This window comes from Myotis myotis, unplaced genomic scaffold, assembly GCF_014108235.1.
Source record: "Myotis myotis isolate mMyoMyo1 unplaced genomic scaffold, mMyoMyo1.p scaffold_m19_p_10, whole genome shotgun sequence".
Taxonomy (NCBI): domain Eukaryota; kingdom Metazoa; phylum Chordata; class Mammalia; order Chiroptera; family Vespertilionidae; genus Myotis; species Myotis myotis.
Window position 1 is genome coordinate 67,288,999 of NW_023416314.1, and position 14,861 is coordinate 67,303,859.

Sequence of the window (14,861 nt, forward strand, 5' to 3'; positions counted from 1 at the left end):
TATTGGGAGAAAATGAGTTTTATTTGTTTTTTAGCAATGGCATCATGGTGGGTAAGAACAGGGGCATGGGAACCAAATTCCTTTGGGGGAGGCTCCAGCTGCCAGAATCCCTTGTCCCTCCCCACTGTGGGCACTTGGGGGGTGGGGGAGGGCAGGGCATGATTGATAAAGCTGAAGAGTCACAAAAGGCACTGGTGGGTTATACTGGGGCTGGGGGAGGGAGCACGTGGGCCAGGGGCTCTTTGGATTCAGGCCTGGCCTCTAGTCCTTTCCCTTCCCTTTCTTGGCTGTAAAACAAGAAAGAAATACCGTGTTAGGAGAATTCAGGTGATCCCTCCTCGGGGAGAAGGAAACTCTGCCCCCTAGTGGTTCTCAGTCAGGGGACCTGAAAGCCGGTGGGACAGGGCAGCCATTACGCTGCTGGACCTCTCCCCTTCTCCAACTTCAACTTTCACCGGGGATCAGATCACCTTCAAGTCCCAGCCCCGCCACCCTGGGCAACAGCCGCGCCTCCTCATCCGAGGGCGGCCCACTCACCTCTGCCCCGTGGCCTCTCTGGGCTGCTGGGACTCAGGGGTCAGATAAGGACAGAGGACCCACGAGCAGCGAAGCCCCTCCCCACTCAAAGGGCACAGCTGACCAGATGCCCCACTGGCTGGACAGGGGACAAAGCCCTTCCAGGATGCGCCCTGGACCCTAAGCCAGACGCCCCAACGGAGCAGCGTGGCCGCCCTCACTGGGGCCAGAAGGAATTCACGTCACCTGAGCACCGGGGTCCATGCCCCCCTAAGGCCTCTCTACAGACAGGGGAACTCACGCACCAGGGCCCCACACCTCAGGCTTAACCATGCCCCTCACAGGTGGGGGCAGCCCCCTCCCCCCGCAGCTGACCTTTGGCCTTGGCTTTGGTCTTGGGGGCACAGGGCTTGGTGACGCGGATGGTCTCCTGGCACTGGGCGTTGTACCGCGCCTTCTTCAGGGTGCCTTGGCGGGCTTTGGTGCCCGAGCTCCCATCGCAGGACCCCCAGCTCTCAAACTTGTACTTGCAGTCGGCTGGCAGGAGAGCGCCCGGGGTCAGAGCGGGGCTGCCCGTGGCCTCCCGCCAAGGCCTGCCCGGCTTCGGGGGGCCGTCCGTGCCCCGTCCCGGCCCCCGCCGCGCCCCTCTCACCTCCGAACTCCTTCTTCCAGTTGCACGGCACCCGGCAGCGGAGGCGTTGGGTCTGGGCCCCGCAGGTCCCTTCGCGGAAGCCCGCCCCGCAGTCCTTGTTGCTGGGGGTGCAGGGTCCCCAGGTCCACTCGGCGCATTCGCTCCCCGGGCCGCCCTTCTTCACTTTGTCTAAAACGCACGGGGAGCAGCGCTCAGGACCTGGGGCACCCGTTCCAGGGGTCCGGGCCTCGGAGCCCAGGAGGCCAGCCCGAGGCGGCCGGCCTCACCTGCCCGTCTCCAGCCTCCTCCGCCCCCCACGCCTGACATCACCTTTCTTTTTGGCCGCCGCGGAGGTGAGCGCCAGCAGGGCGAGGAAGGCGAGGAGGAGGAAGCCTCGGTGCTGCATCCTGGTGGTGGTGGTGGTGGGGGGGGGACACGGGTCAGGGGAACGCGCCCGCCCTTCCCCTCGGGAGCCGCGCGCTGGGACCCCCGCCAGCCTCCCCATTTTCCAGGCCCAAAGGGCCCGACTCCTCCGGCGCGTACAGCCGGGAGGCGCCCCCAGGACGCAGCTCAGACCCCCCCCCCCCCAGCCTCCAGCCTCCAGCCCTCGGCCGACAGCGGCCCCTCCGGCCCGCGCGCTCACTCGCTGGCTGCCCGCGAAGCCTCGCTCCCTCCTGCGCTGGCCCGTCCCGCTCAGGCCGCTGCGGCCCCTTTTGTCTCCAGAACCGGTATGAGCCGGTCACATGGGCCCCCGCCCCCTCCCCCGTTCTCCCCCCACCACCGAGGAAGGGCCCGCCCCCTCCCCACAAACCCGCGCCGCCCCCCCCGCCCCCGGCGTCCCCGCCTCCGCTCCCGCTCCGCGTTCTTGGCGCCTCCACCGGGCTTCCCGCCGCCCGTCCCGCATCCTCGTTCGCCCGCCGGTGCCCTCCGCCCTCAGAGGCCTGGCCCCCCACTTTCTGAGCCCAGGGTCCCCGGACCCCAGGCCTGCGCCTGGCCCTGCTCCCCCGGTCCCCGGCCCCGGGCCCAGCGCTCTATCCCCGCCCCCCGCCCCCTCCCAGGGGCCGCCCCACGCCCCCGAAGGACGCCCGCCTCCCTGCCGAGCCTTCGAGGGGGACCTGGACGGAGGTCGGACCCGGGGTGTCTCTGGGCCCGCGTTCCAGCTCGTGTGGCTCCGTTCCCCGCGCCCCTGGTGCCGCTTGCCCCGTCGGGGTCCCGCTCCACGCCCCCGGGCCTGCGCGCCCCCCGCGCCCCCCTTGCAGCTGGAGAGGCGGTCGGGGCAGCCCGCAGACGGCTTCGCTCGCGGGCAGGGAGGCGCTTGGTTCCGTGGGGCGCTCGGGACGGGAGCCCCGGAGGCCGCTCACGGGTCGGGAGGGGGTGGCGCTGCCTTTCCCGGAGCGCAGGTTTGGGGGGCGGGGGGGAGTTGGAGGAGGAACCCGCAGGCCTGGATTGGGGAAGACCTGGGAGCTGACAAGTTCTGAGAAGTTCCAGACGCGGCCTCGGCGGCAGCAGCACATACCCACCCTGGGAGCTGGGGACCACCTCCCCGACCCCCCTAATCAGCGGAAGCCACTGAGGCCTGGGGGAGGGGGCTTGCCCGAGGCCACGGGGCAGAGCGACCTAAGAATCCAGTCCTGCCCCTGCCTCACTTCTCTTTCACTTTCATTGTTATCGTCCCTGCGGGAAGCGGGAAGGGGCGGAACTCAGCTCCTCCCTCCGCCCCACCGAGCTAGGCAGCCCGGCAGAGGTCAGGTCCGGGGCAGGCCCTGGGGCCCACCGCCTAAGAGAAGTTTCTGGGTCCCCGGTGTCCAATCCCCCCACTCTGAGGATACCCCAGCAGACGCCGCTGCTTCTGCCAGACTTCTCCCGCAAGAAAAGAAATGCAGAAAGGAAAAAAAATCTCTTTACTGAGTCACACCCAGCTGTAAACAAGTCACCATGGGAGCCCCACCCCAACCCCCAGACCACAGTCCTCGAGGAAATACTGGGGAAGGTCAGTGGGGCAGGTGCCAAGCAGGGCAGCGGGCAGGCAGATGCAGCGGCTCCAGGTTGGTGGGAAGATGGGGTCAGAGCAGGAGTGGGGACTGAGCTCCCAGGCGCCTCAGAGCAGGGCCCGTAAGGACCAGGTGGCTAGGAGGCTCCCCGATAGAGCTGCCCCCTCTGCCCCTCCCACACACTAGGGAGGGCCCCCACTGAGGGCGAGGGCCGCCTGCGTGGCCCAGCCCCAGCTCCCCAACGGCCTGTCCAGTCCAGTCCAGGCTCCTCCTCCCCCGTGAGCCTCCAGGTCGGCCCTGGGCTCAGGGGTGTAGGTGAGATGCTGCGATTCCTCAGTCCAGCCCTCGGTCAGGGCGGCCGCTCCGGGCGCAGCCGCGGCTCCTTCCTGGGGCCTGGCTCCCCTGGCTGCCCGGCTGGAATGTGGCAGTGAGGAGGGCCGTGCTCCGGCCCGTGCTGTCTCTCAGCACTGGCCCCAGCTACACGGCCGTCTCCTGGTCCTCCCGCTGAACCATCTGGTAGTGCTGCCGGTTCTCCAGGTAGGCGGCCAGCTCCGTGTCCTGAGCCTTCTCTGCCCGCTGCCGGGGAGTGTCGCCCTGGAGGAGGGAGGAGCCGTGGCCAGGCTGCGGGTGGGGGAGGGAGGCCTGGCCGCGCTGGGCCAGCCCCACCCCAGCTGGCTCAGGTTTCTTAAGGTTGAGGAACAGCTTTCAATCCCGAGGTGGCTGCCCTCCCGAGGCTTCCCTCTCACGGGGCCCAAGTCTGGGAGAGCGTTGGTCGGGGCCTTCGTGGGCTCCTTGCCCACCCCGTGGATCTGCTCACCTGCTGGTCTGTCTTCATGAGCGAGGCCCCTGCTTCCACGATGTAGTGGCAGATGGTGCGCTGGCCCAGGGCCGCTGCCTGGTGCAGACAGGTCTCCCCGCTGGGGGACAGGGGCTGGCTGTGGACCCCATCCAGTCCTCTAAGGCCCCCCCACCCCCCATCAGTCTCCCGAGGGCCATCAGGAAGGGCAGGAAGTTTGGGGCCCTAGGATAAGGGGGTGTGGCCTAGAGGACGACAGATTGGCCGGAAAGGGTTTATGGGCTCCCACCAGACCAAGCATGAGGGGTTGGATGAAGACTGGGCGGTTTCCAGGGTAACCAGGGTCCTGCACTGCCAGATACTCACTTTTCCTCTACAGCATCAAGGATCTCTTGGGGGGCTGGCGGAGAGGGGAGGGACAGGTCAGAGGCCTGGCAGCCTCTCTTCCCTCCCCAGGGCCCAGCCCAGGGCCCCAGCGGCACAGCTTACCGTGGTCCAGCAGGTAGCGGACCACTTCCTTGCTGCCAGTGCTGACTGCGTGGTGCAGGAGCGTGCGACTCTGACCATCACGGTGCATGAGGTCCCCCCCAGCTTGGTGCAGCTCCTGGAGCTGAGGGCAGGAGGCAGAGCAGGGCTGGGGCTCCTCTGGCCCAGCCTTTCCAGCCACAGAAACGCCCCCCAACTCACAGGCTACAGGCCTGGCACTAGCGTGCTCACACACATCACTCCCTAGGGGCTGCTGGAGGTCGTTCTGGAGTGTCAGGGCTCATCTCACCCAGAGGACCCAGGCCCTGGAGCCCGCGGTTCCTCTAATACTCGCTCCTTTCTGAGCACCAGGGACAGGCTGACTGAGCTAGGAAGCCCTTAGGAAGGGACACATTGTGGGTGGACAGGGGCAAGGCAGAAGGGGACAATCACCACGGAGACCCTGCTGAGGGCAAGACGATGACAGATGACTGTGCCTGGACAGGCCAGCTCTTGGCCCACCCAGAGGCACCACTCCCCACTGCCGGAGGGGGCTGCCGAGGAGAAGACGCTGGAGCCAGGGCACTGGTACCTTACAGAAGTCGTTCCTCTTGGCAGCCTCAACCAGCTCTTCACCTGCAGGAACACCTGCCTGTTACCTCCAGGGCTGGAGGCCTGGGCTTGTGTTGGTGGGTGAACATACGCATGGGGCTGCTGGGCATGTGCACCGAGGGCTGGGCTCACGGTGAATGTGACCATGTGTACCTCAGCAGTTGTGTCTGCGTCAGGCTGTGTATGGGCCCACCTCCCACCACCTCATCCTTATGACCAGGGAGAAGCCTCACCTTTAGGGGGTGCAGCATTCCCTGGCAGTGACCTACAAACAGAGTGGGATGAGACATGACCCAGCTACCGCACAGGCCAGCTTGTCCCCCTCCCAGCCCCAAGCAGGGGCACCCTTCATTCTTTCAACAGTTTATTGCGTGCCTCCTACAAGTCAAGTGCTGCCCTAGGCACTGGAGATACCACAGTGACCCACAGTGACCACGGCAGACGGAGAACTGGCTCTCAGGGAGCTTACATTCTAGCCAGGGAGACAAAGTAGACAAATAAATAAAGTCTTTGAGAGCAGGCAGTGCTATGAAGAACACAGGAGGACAGGGTAGTGTAACTGAACGGCAACTTCAGATGAGGTTCCCAGGAAGACTTCTCTGGGGAGGAAACACCCCGGTGTAGGTGTGAACGGAAGGGGTGGCTCCGTGAAGAACAGGAAGTGTCTGAGGCAGCAAAGGCAAGTGCGGAGGCGGGCAGACTTGAGGCCTCAGAGAACCGAGAGGCAAGTGGGGCCGGCCTGCGGCGATGGAGAGGAGAGGGCAGGCACAGGCCGTGTGCCCTGAAATGCCCACAGGGTACCGAAAGGTTCTAGGCTGGGAGCAGGAGAGCTGGAGGCAGGGGCTTAGATGGGTGGTGTGATCAGATGTGGGGGAGCCGACAGGACGCTGAAGGGTCATAAGGGTGGGAGGAGGGGTGGGGCCACAAAGGCAGCTTAGCTGAGTGTGAGGCCTGCACTCAGGGAAGTGGCTGGGGCTGAAGGCAGAGCTTCGGGAGCTGCTGGATTATAGGTGGGACTTAAACCAGGGACTGGAGGAGCCCGGGACTCACCGGGGTGTGGGTGAGCAGGGGGAGGTGGGGAGAGGAGAAGTGGGGGTTGGGAGGTCAGGCCGGGCCGATGCCCCCAGCAGCTCTGGGTCCAGGATATAAATCTCGTCCTGGGCGATCTCAGTCACATAGTTGAGATGTTCCTGTGGGTAGTGAGGCCAGGGCCCAGGGTCAGGGCTGGGGGTCACAGCCTTCCAGGGCAGCCAGTGGGGGTGCAAGGGCCGCAGGCTAGCAGACTTGAAGAAGCCTCTGCTCTGGACGTGAACGCTGGCAAGAGGCAGTCAGGCAAGTGGCTGCCCCTCACCTCTCCATTCACCCCTCCCCTTTCCCATCCCCAAGCCTAGGCACTGACTCTGTGTACTGGGCCTACCAGCCCCTTCCCACTGGTAAACCTTTTCCCAGGCAACCTGGCCCCTGGTCAGATGTGCTTTTTCTTCTGTGTCTTCCTGGATGGCACCTGCACTTTGAGGCCCTCCCACCCACACAGCACGCCTTTTCTGGGTACAGTGGCTCCCTTTCCCTGTTGGCACCATCCCTGCACACCCTGTCCTGGAGGGCAGGGCCATGCCTGTCCATGGACATGGGTGATCTGAATGCTATGGAACACGAAGACGGCTGTAGATGGAGCAGGACGGCGAGTGCTCACCTGGGCCCGGTCGATCCTGTAGAAGCGGCTGGCAGTGGTGGCTGTGGGAGACAGTGAGCTGGCTGAAGATGCAGGGGCCCATGTCCAGGCCCAGGTCTTCTGCTGCCCCGACCCAGGACCCCCCAGGGAGGAGGCAGGATGTGGACTGGGGCTGCCAGGAGCCAGCCCTCAGGGCCACTTACCGTCCAGGAAGCACCACTTGGGGGACAGTTTTTGGCATGTCGGGGACATGGCTCCAGCACCTTCGGGCTCCTGGTGAGAAGAAAGGCCGGGGCTGGGTGAAGACGGAACCTGGAGCAGGAGGGAACAGCACAGGGCGGGCTTGGGCCCCGCCTCCGTCCTCACCTGCTGGAGCCTCTCGATGTGGGCGCGGCAGAGCTCGAGGTCACTGTCTCCTGGGACCACCACAGTGCCCAGTGGCACGGCTGGAAGACAGACAGGTTGTTAGCAGCCGGCTATATCCCACTGCCCTTCCCTTAGGGGACTCTGGCTCTTCAGCTGCCCCACCCCCCCCACCCCTCGAGCACTGCATGCTGCTTACAGGCTTCCTTGAGCTGCTCCTTATCGTAATGCAGGGCGTCGTAGTCGTGCATGCTGACCCTGCTCACTTGGATCCGTAGCTGCTCGGGCACCGGCTGCTGGCTGAGGGCAGGGGCAATAAGAGGGGACTTGGCAAGGGCCCTGTCCAGGAATCTAGCCAAGGGTCTCCTCCCAACCTCCCTGGGGCAGAGGGACTATTAACCACTTTCCAGTTGGGGAAGTCAAGGCTCAGTGAAGGGCAGAGTCTGGCCTTGGGCCCAGGGCACATGGAGGCTGTGAAGGAACATACTCGCTGTGCAGGGGGGTGGCACTTCGCCGCTTGGCCTTCTGCACCATGGTGGCCTGGTTGCGCAGGGCGATGCGAATGCGCGAGGCGGTAAGCTTGCAGGGCTCGCCATCCACCTGCACCGGGATGGCCTTGGATGTGGTGAGCACCACCTCACGGCACTGTGTCAGCCGCTCACCATGTCCGCCCACCTGCAGCGCTGCCTGTGGGCGCAGAGGGCTCAGGTCAGGGGCCAGCATGATGGGGTCCCCAGCTCTGCTCCTGCCAGGGAGGCTCTGGCCAGAGAACAGAGAGTGACCCCAACAGAGAGTGGAGGGAGGGTAAGACCCCAGTCAGAAAGGGGAGGTAAGGGCAAGAGCCAGACAGAGGCAATAAAGCGATTGTCCAGTCAGAGGGGATTGATGAGTGCCCCTCAGACAGAGAGAGGCTGACAGCTACTCTAAGTCAGAGAGAGGAGGAGACAGTGAGTGCCCAGCAGAGAAGGGAAGTCTGGCGACACTCCCTTCCATCTTGGAGCTGTGCTGGGCACTGTACAAAGCAGACGGGGGCTCCAGGCCCCGTGCTGGCCCACTCACCAGGGACGTCATGGTGAAGCCGATGACCTCGAGGTAGCCGTCATCGTGCCGCTGGGGCTCAAAGTCATGGTGCTCCCCAGGGTGGCCCCAGGGCATGGTGCCTGCGCAGTACCTGGAGGGAGGGAGCACGAGGGCTGCAGAGGACAGTCCTGCAGGATGAAGACAGCAGGGCCACAGAGCCTGCCCCTCCTCACCTGGGGATGTTCAGGAAAACAATGCACTGGGGTTTCAGGTCCTGAATCTTGGGGGTCAGGTCAGTTCCATCACACTGGAGACAGGAACAGGGAGGGTGTTGGGGGTACACGTGTGGTGCCGAGCCAGCCTCCCTCCCAGCTGGGCCTGTCCACTCTGCCTGCAGCCCGGCCTGCTCACCACCACTCGGATGTGCTTGGCCAAGTCCTTGGAGCTGCCCATCAGGAAGTCGGAGAAGGCTGTCTGTGGGAGGTAGAGGCGTCACCATCTGGTGACAGAGACCTTCCCTCACCACCTCTGGCAGGGGCCCTGTGGCCTGGCAGACACGGGTGGGCATGGGAAGAGGGGTGCTGCTGGGCTGGCAGACCCAGACTCACCCCGGCATAGAACATCTTGTTCCGAAAACGGCTGTTGAATTTCTCTGGGTTGGCCTCTAGGTGGCGACAAGAAATGGGGGACAGTCAGTCATTCTGGGCCTGCTGGGCTTACCAGGCTGGGGTGGAGAGGAAGGGCTGGGCGTGGGTGCCTTTCACTGGTGGGGAAAGGTCTGACCCTTTCAGGGACACTCCGGTGTCCCTGCCTCCCCTGCCTCCCCAGCAAGAGACTGCCAACCTCGAGACTCATGGAACTCCAGGGTCACGTGGGCATCAAAGCCCAGGCTGAAGTAGTTGTTGAAGACGTCCAGAGGCAGCTGGAAAAGGTCAAGGGACCAGCATGAGGGTCAGGCCTCAGATACCTCCCTGCTCCAGCCCCAGCCAGGGGCACTGTGCTTGCTCAGCCACACGTTTTCAGAGGCCTTTTCTGCAGGTCACAAGGTCCACCGGAACCTCCTCCCCGCCACCTGCCTGCCTCAGTACTCTCCCGTGGGTGCCCTGTACACAAGAGCACCCTCACCCGCTGGCATCTTCCCAGCTTTCCTTCCCCATCTGCCACAGTCTGCAGGAGCTCCACAAGGGGGACTTTGTCTTGCTCACTGCTTAGAACGGTGCCTGGCAGAGAGCAGGTACTTAGTAAATATTTGCCAAGTGGCCGAATAACAACTGTCTTGTGAGGTGAGCACCATTATTCCCATTGTATAGATGAAGAAATGAAGAGACTGACCACAGTCCTAGAACAATGGGATGGGAAAGGGGCCCAGCTCTGTCTCCTGGGAATCCCAGACACCCACTGCCCGCCTTGGCCTACCCACCCGGTCAGTGGCACCCTCTTCACGCTCCTCAGGCCCCGCCTCAGGGTTGGGCTCGGCGCGGAGGTCCCAGCGGTCCAGCTGCACCACGTTCCCCTCCTCCACGTGGGAGAGGATCTTGGACACAGGCTCATCTGTGTAGCCCTGGTGGGAGAAGCAGAAACTGAGCCCTTCCTGAGGACAGGCCTCCCCAGCACACGGCCACCCCGGCGGCCCACCTCCCATGGGCTCTCACCCCGCCCCAGTTGAGGGTGCGGGCCAAGTCGTTGCCAGTGCCCAGGGGCAGGATGGCAACAGGTGGTGGTGGTTTTAAGCGCAGTTGGTCCAGGGTGGAGAGGATCCAGCCGACCTGGAGGGGGCAGAGCAGAAGAGGTCTGGTCAGGCCAGCGGGGCCCAGGCCCAGGCCCAGCCCCAGGCCCGGCCAGAAGCAGGAGGACTCACCGTGCCGTCACCCCCACACGCTAGGATCCGCAGGTTGTGCACTTTGCGGTACATCTCCAGCCTGGGGTGAGGTGACAGGAACAGGTCAAGGCATATGGGCTGGACCCTGAGCACCAGGCAAGCCCCCACCACTGTCCCCACAGAGCCTTGGCCAATACTTACGCCTCCTTGGGCCCTCCCTGGCTCAGGTCGAAGACTTGCCGGGGATTGAGATACCAGAGGAAAGACTGGATGATCTTTGCACCCTGTGGGAGACCAGGAGCCAAGAGGGTCAGGGGTGTTGGGCTGAGGTGGGGAGAAGCCTAGGGAGAAGGCCTGGGAAGCAGGCCCAATAAGGGGCAAGGGGGAGAGACAGGATTAGATTTCCCCCAGGATCCCTGGGAAAGAGAAGGGCAGAGGTCTGATATGGAGCCTGGAACGGCTGTGGGTTCTGGGTGAAGGGGCAGGAATCTTGACCCCATGCCTCCCCCCAGGCTCTGTGGAGCGGGGAGGCTGTGCTTACCTGGTTGCCCCCACTCTTGGGGTTCACAAACACCAGCAGGGGCTTCATGAGGGGGGACGGGGTGGGCCTGATGATGAAGGGTCTCCAGCGGCCCTCCTGGGAGACACAGCCCGTAAGGCTCCCTCAAGTCCTGGCGGACCCTACCCCATGCTCAGCAGGACCCCTGGGTGCCCCCCATGTACCACCTCTGGGTCAGAGCTTATGGTGGGCCTGGCCACAGAGAGGCAACTCGCAGGTCTGACCTCTTCAGGGCCCCAGAGTCCACAATGACCCACCAGAGGCTGAGCCCATGGCAGTTTCCAAGAAACAGGCTCCTCTCTCCTGTCCCCTCCAGCCGCCTGCCTGGCCCCAGGTCTAACCTCTGGACCTTTCTTGCTGGATTTCCGCTTGAAGGACGCTCTCTTTTTCTTCTTGCTTGCCTTGAGAGTGTTCTGCAAGGGAAGCAGGGGCATTAGTGACAAGGTGGGTGAGCTGGTGTGGCTGGCAGACCCCAAGTGTGTGTGTGTGGGGGGGTGTCAAGGGTGCAGGCAGGACTCACCTGGGGCCTGCGGGCACGGAGGATCCAGGTGGGCGGGATGACGACCGCAGCATGGGCCCCCAGGGAGCACGGCTCCTCGATCTGCTGCAGCATGAAGCAGGATACCTTGCTGTGGTACTAGAGGGGGGAACACAGCTGAGCTGGGCCAAGCTGAGCCCTGGGACCCCAAACTAGCACAGCATGGGATGGCCTGCGGGGGCAGGGCGAGCACACTCACTGCTTGCTTGCACCAGGAGCAACTGATGGCCACAATCTCCTTGCTGTGGAAGGTGAACTTCTGCTGGAAGCCCTAGGGTGGACAGGTGGTTGGGGGGCCAGGGGCCAGGCCTGGAGCAGCAGACCCAGGCCCCCTTCTGTTGTCAACCTCTCTCCACCCAGGGAAATTGAGCACATTTTTTTAAAATTATAAAAACTATAAAATAAGCCCTTAGAACAAGGAGGCTTGGCCAGGGGCCCGTGCTCTGAGGTTACTGCGAAGTGTTGAGTATGCACCTGAGATCTGGTGGGAGGGCCCACAGCTAACTCCTGCCTGACTCAGATCCCTCCTTTCGGACCCCAGACCCGGCCAGGCCCCTGGCCACCCCCTTGTGCACTGCAGTCACTGAGGCACTGTATGCCAGACACTGTGCTGGGCACTAAGGGGGGCAAGACCATTCAGGACCTACACTTACTGAGGCAGACAGACAAGAAATAAACCACGAACAAGTGAACGACATCACTGCGGACAGTGCTGGGAAGACCACCTGCAGTGAGTCTCGGAGCCACCCCCTCTTTCCAGGAGGGCAGGAACCCCCTCCATACCCACCAGGCGCTCAGCAAACACCTGCTGAGTTAGCACCCAAGACCACAGGCTCTCAGGGGGCTCACTGACCTCAGAGCTGTCCCAACACACTGTGCTGAAAGAAGCCCTTCCTCCCTGCTCTCTGCCCAGCCCAGAGCCAGGGCATTTGGAACTGACTGTGACTCGACCTGCTGAGCGTGAGCTCTGGGACTCAGCACTCTAGGGACACAGTGACGGACAGGCCACACTGGACACACAGCATGGGCTCAGGGGCTACAGCCCAGGTCCAGTGGGCATCAGGCCAGCTGACTGCCTTGGGCAGGCCTCTCACCTTCCCACAGTGCCGACACTTGCCATCCTGGCGTCGCCTGTGTACCCAGTGGTGCCGCACAAAGGTTGGCTGGTGGAGGAGGAGAGAGATATTGTTGTAGTGAGGGGTGGAGGAATTGAACCCTGAGCACGGCCTGCACCCCTCAATACATTAATGATGAGGAATGGGGGCTGCAGGAAGCTTTCCACAGTCCTGCACGTGAGATGAAGGCCTGGAGCCCCACTCCCTCTGGAGGCAGGGCTAGCCAGACCCTCCCCTTAGCTTTCTCAGAGCTAATCCCTTGTACTTCCCTGGGTCCCCGAACAGCCTAGAGCAGTGGTTCTCAACCTTCTGGCCCTTTAAGTACAGTTCCTCATGTTGTGACCCAGCCATAAAATTATTTTCGTTGCTACTTCATAACTGTAATGTTGCTACTGTTATGAATCGTAATGTAAATATCTGATATGCAGGATGGTCTTAGGCGACCCCTGGGAAAGGGTCGTTCGACCGCCAAAGGGGTCGCGACCCACAGGTTGAGAACCGCTGGCTAGAAAGAGCTGAGCCCTCTGGTGGCACTTGGGGACACTGCAGAGAGGTCCACTCAGGAAACCTGGGGTTTCCTTGCCCCTAAACTACTGTGAGCACTTACCTCACGGACATTCCTGGAGCCTGATTCACGGAAGGACGGCTTACAGCGGAAATTTATCTGTGAAAGATCAGTGTCCACCAAAATGTCAGAACCCCGCCCTGGGGTCAGGCATATGGCCAGCCCCTGCAGGAAAGGGTATTCAGCGTTCTCCTCACAAGACAGGATAGCTCCCCATTAGCCCAGGAGCCCCTAGAACACGAGACACCACCCTGCCTCGTGCCTCCTCTCCACTGGCCAGAGGAAGCTCTCCTTCCTCTGCCCAGCACCTTGGGATGGGGAGGGACTAGAACAGCACATGGTTTCCTAGATTTTCCCTCCATCTCCAGCACTCCCAGCCTAGGCACCTGCAGGCACCCCAGTCCTTGCCAGCAGACTTGCGCCGACTAGTCTCTGGAGACCTTTCGCTAAACTGTGGAACCCTGGTTTGACTTTCACTTTAGGGGGTGGTGACAGGTCTATAATGCCTGACGTTGCATTGCTTCCTTTTCCCCAAATGTCCCTGCTTCAGCCCTAGCAAAGTGTAGGGAAGCTTTATTCTACGAGTTAAGGGCTGAGGGATGCAGCCACGTTTGCCTTGTTGGTGCCATTCCTAGTCCTACAGGCTTTTTCCTGTATGCTGGTCTGGGTTTCTGCTGCCTGGGGAGCCCTATCAGCCCTGGCAGCCCCCCCGCCTCTGCTTGGACCCTCCTGCCCAGCTGCAGACATGCTGGACAATGGACTTTGGGAAAAGGTCTCTACAGTAGCAGTATGTAGAGCCAGGTTTTGGGACTACACATGACTGAGCCAGCTATGAGGCTTCAGCAAGGCAATTCTCCCTTCCAAGTGTTAGGTGGGATACTGAAAAAATGGTGTCATGGCCATGCTTTATTAATTCATCCTGTTGAATAACAGACAACGTGTCCCATGCTGGACAGTGGGGATACAGCAGCTAATAAAGGTGGGAGCCAGGATTCAAATGTGGGCATGGCAGCTTGAGGGTCCTTGGTTCTTCACCACCTTACACACTGTGGCACCCCTGGCAGGCAATGCTTGTGTAACATATGTGTGTGCAGACACGTGTACTCTGAGAGGGTTCAGCACCTGAAGGGGAGGGGTGGGAAAGGTCGAACAACCACACTTACCTTCTCCAGCTGTTCTATGCAGGGGGTGTGCACCACGATCTTGCAGGCTGCACACTTTCTCCGGGGCACTGATTTCTGCTATAGGAAAGAGAGAGCCCCTGAGGCACCAGGTACCTCCACCCAGGATGCTGCTTCAAGGGCAGGCAACCTTCACATCTTCCCCAGCACACCTGCCCTTTGTGTGCACCAGGAGCCCCCACTACTGACTCTGGCATCAGGACACAGTTCCCATTCCTCTCACCATCCTCAGGTAGCCCACAGCGGGGGGCGCTCCGGTGTGAGCCATGTTTGCACCTTCCCCAGGAGGGGCTGCAGCTGTCCAGCCAGCAGGGGTCGGCCTACAGGCTTCTAGATCTGGCTCCACCACCAGAGGTCAGTGTGCTGCACACGACTCACTCACCATCTTCGCTACACAGTACTGCTCCCCAACATAGCAGAAGTCCCCCGACACGTTGGTCTCGAACCAAATGTGCTCCCCATATATTGCCGACTCCTAGAAGTGGGATGAGCATACTCAGTGCATGCTTGCCACCCAGCTCACCTGTCAGCCCCTGCCCTGGCCCGACAACCTCTCTCTCCCAAGACAAACCTGCTCCAGCCACCTCTATCTACTTTGTTCCATCCTGTTTTCTCCACTGTCCCTACTGTGAAGACTTGGCTCAAACATGGCCACCCAGGAGGCTTGCCCTTAACCCATAGGCCCATGGGCTCCTCTCACAGCTGCCCATAGTACCTCCACTCCCAACTGCTTGTGTGGCCCAGAGCCCAATGGAGACAGTACCCATCTGCCCCTCCCAGCACCCAGCCACTCACACTCCAGTCCACAGTGCTCCGGATCTGCCGCTCTGGCTCGCTGCACGGGGCCCCGAGAGCAGGAAGAGGGGGTGCTAGGTGCTGGAGGCCCGACTTGGTGATGGCTTTCCTATAGAAAAGGAGACAGCTGAGGCCAGCTGAGCACTTGGTGACTCTGCTTCCTTCCCTCCCCACCTGGGACCTCTGCTCTCACCGTGACCTCAACCCAAGGCCAAGATAGGGA

The 14,861-nt window shown here is 62.2% G+C and overlaps 2 protein-coding genes across 21 annotated transcripts in view; both read right to left on the reverse strand.

Moving 5' to 3' along the window:
- Positions 1-2: 2 nt before the first annotated feature.
- MDK (midkine) lies at positions 3-3,016 on the reverse strand. 6 transcript variants are annotated; one of them, XM_036326070.1, is made up of 5 exons: positions 2,977-3,016; positions 1,478-1,554; positions 1,169-1,336; positions 892-1,053; positions 3-287 (listed from the first exon to the last, which is right to left on the reverse strand). In XM_036326070.1, exons 2-5 carry the CDS (start codon positions 1,551-1,553, stop codon positions 262-264), a joined length of 432 nt encoding a protein of 143 aa, XP_036181963.1. In that variant the 5' UTR covers position 1,554; positions 2,977-3,016; the 3' UTR covers positions 3-261. The 6 variants fall into 6 exon arrangements, with proteins under 6 accessions (XP_036181963.1, XP_036181962.1, XP_036181965.1 ...); XM_036326069.1 differs by lacking the exon at positions 2,977-3,016 and adding an exon at positions 2,664-2,847; XM_036326072.1 differs by lacking the exon at positions 2,977-3,016 and adding an exon at positions 2,605-2,623.
- Positions 3,017-3,029: 13 nt separating this feature from the next.
- Positions 3,030-14,861, reverse strand: part of DGKZ (diacylglycerol kinase zeta) — a 41,180-nt gene continuing 29,348 nt past the window's right edge. For 3 of the 15 annotated variants that reach the window (XM_036326056.1, XM_036326062.1, XM_036326058.1), the window contains exons 2-31: positions 14,639-14,747; positions 14,226-14,318; positions 13,826-13,903; positions 12,705-12,761; positions 12,077-12,145; positions 11,182-11,253; positions 10,965-11,081; positions 10,786-10,857; positions 10,427-10,522; positions 10,087-10,169; positions 9,925-9,985; positions 9,719-9,832; positions 9,487-9,627; positions 8,910-8,988; positions 8,675-8,730; positions 8,478-8,540; positions 8,300-8,373; positions 8,106-8,217; positions 7,534-7,733; positions 7,246-7,346; positions 7,050-7,129; positions 6,887-6,956; positions 6,705-6,745; positions 6,062-6,201; positions 5,245-5,276; positions 4,992-5,035; positions 4,424-4,544; positions 4,301-4,334; positions 3,956-4,073; positions 3,031-3,732 (exon numbers count right to left, since the gene is read on the reverse strand). In XM_036326056.1, the coding sequence (XP_036181949.1) occupies positions 3,616-3,732; positions 3,956-4,073; positions 4,301-4,334; positions 4,424-4,544; positions 4,992-5,035; positions 5,245-5,276; positions 6,062-6,201; positions 6,705-6,745; positions 6,887-6,956; positions 7,050-7,129; positions 7,246-7,346; positions 7,534-7,733; positions 8,106-8,217; positions 8,300-8,373; positions 8,478-8,540; positions 8,675-8,730; positions 8,910-8,988; positions 9,487-9,627; positions 9,719-9,832; positions 9,925-9,985; positions 10,087-10,169; positions 10,427-10,522; positions 10,786-10,857; positions 10,965-11,081; positions 11,182-11,253; positions 12,077-12,145; positions 12,705-12,761; positions 13,826-13,903; positions 14,226-14,318; positions 14,639-14,747 (2,644 nt within the window). In that variant the 3' untranslated portion in view covers positions 3,031-3,615. The other 12 variants (XM_036326057.1, XM_036326059.1, XM_036326064.1 and 9 more) reach the window with 9 other exon arrangements.

Bases quoted from the DNA above. Each gene is read 5' to 3' on its own strand.
- MDK (XM_036326070.1), bottom strand. From the start codon at position 1,553: ATGCAGCACCGAGGCTTCCTCCTCCTCGCCTTCCTCGCCCTGCTGGCG. The intron at 1,054-1,168 runs GTGAGAGGGGCG...CTCTCCTGCCAG, and splicing joins CTGGAAGAAGGAGTTCGGAG to CCGACTGCAAGTACAAGTTT. The intron at 288-891 runs GTCAGCTGCGGG...CTTGTTTTACAG, and splicing joins GACCAAAGCCAAGGCCAAAG to CCAAGAAAGGGAAGGGAAAG.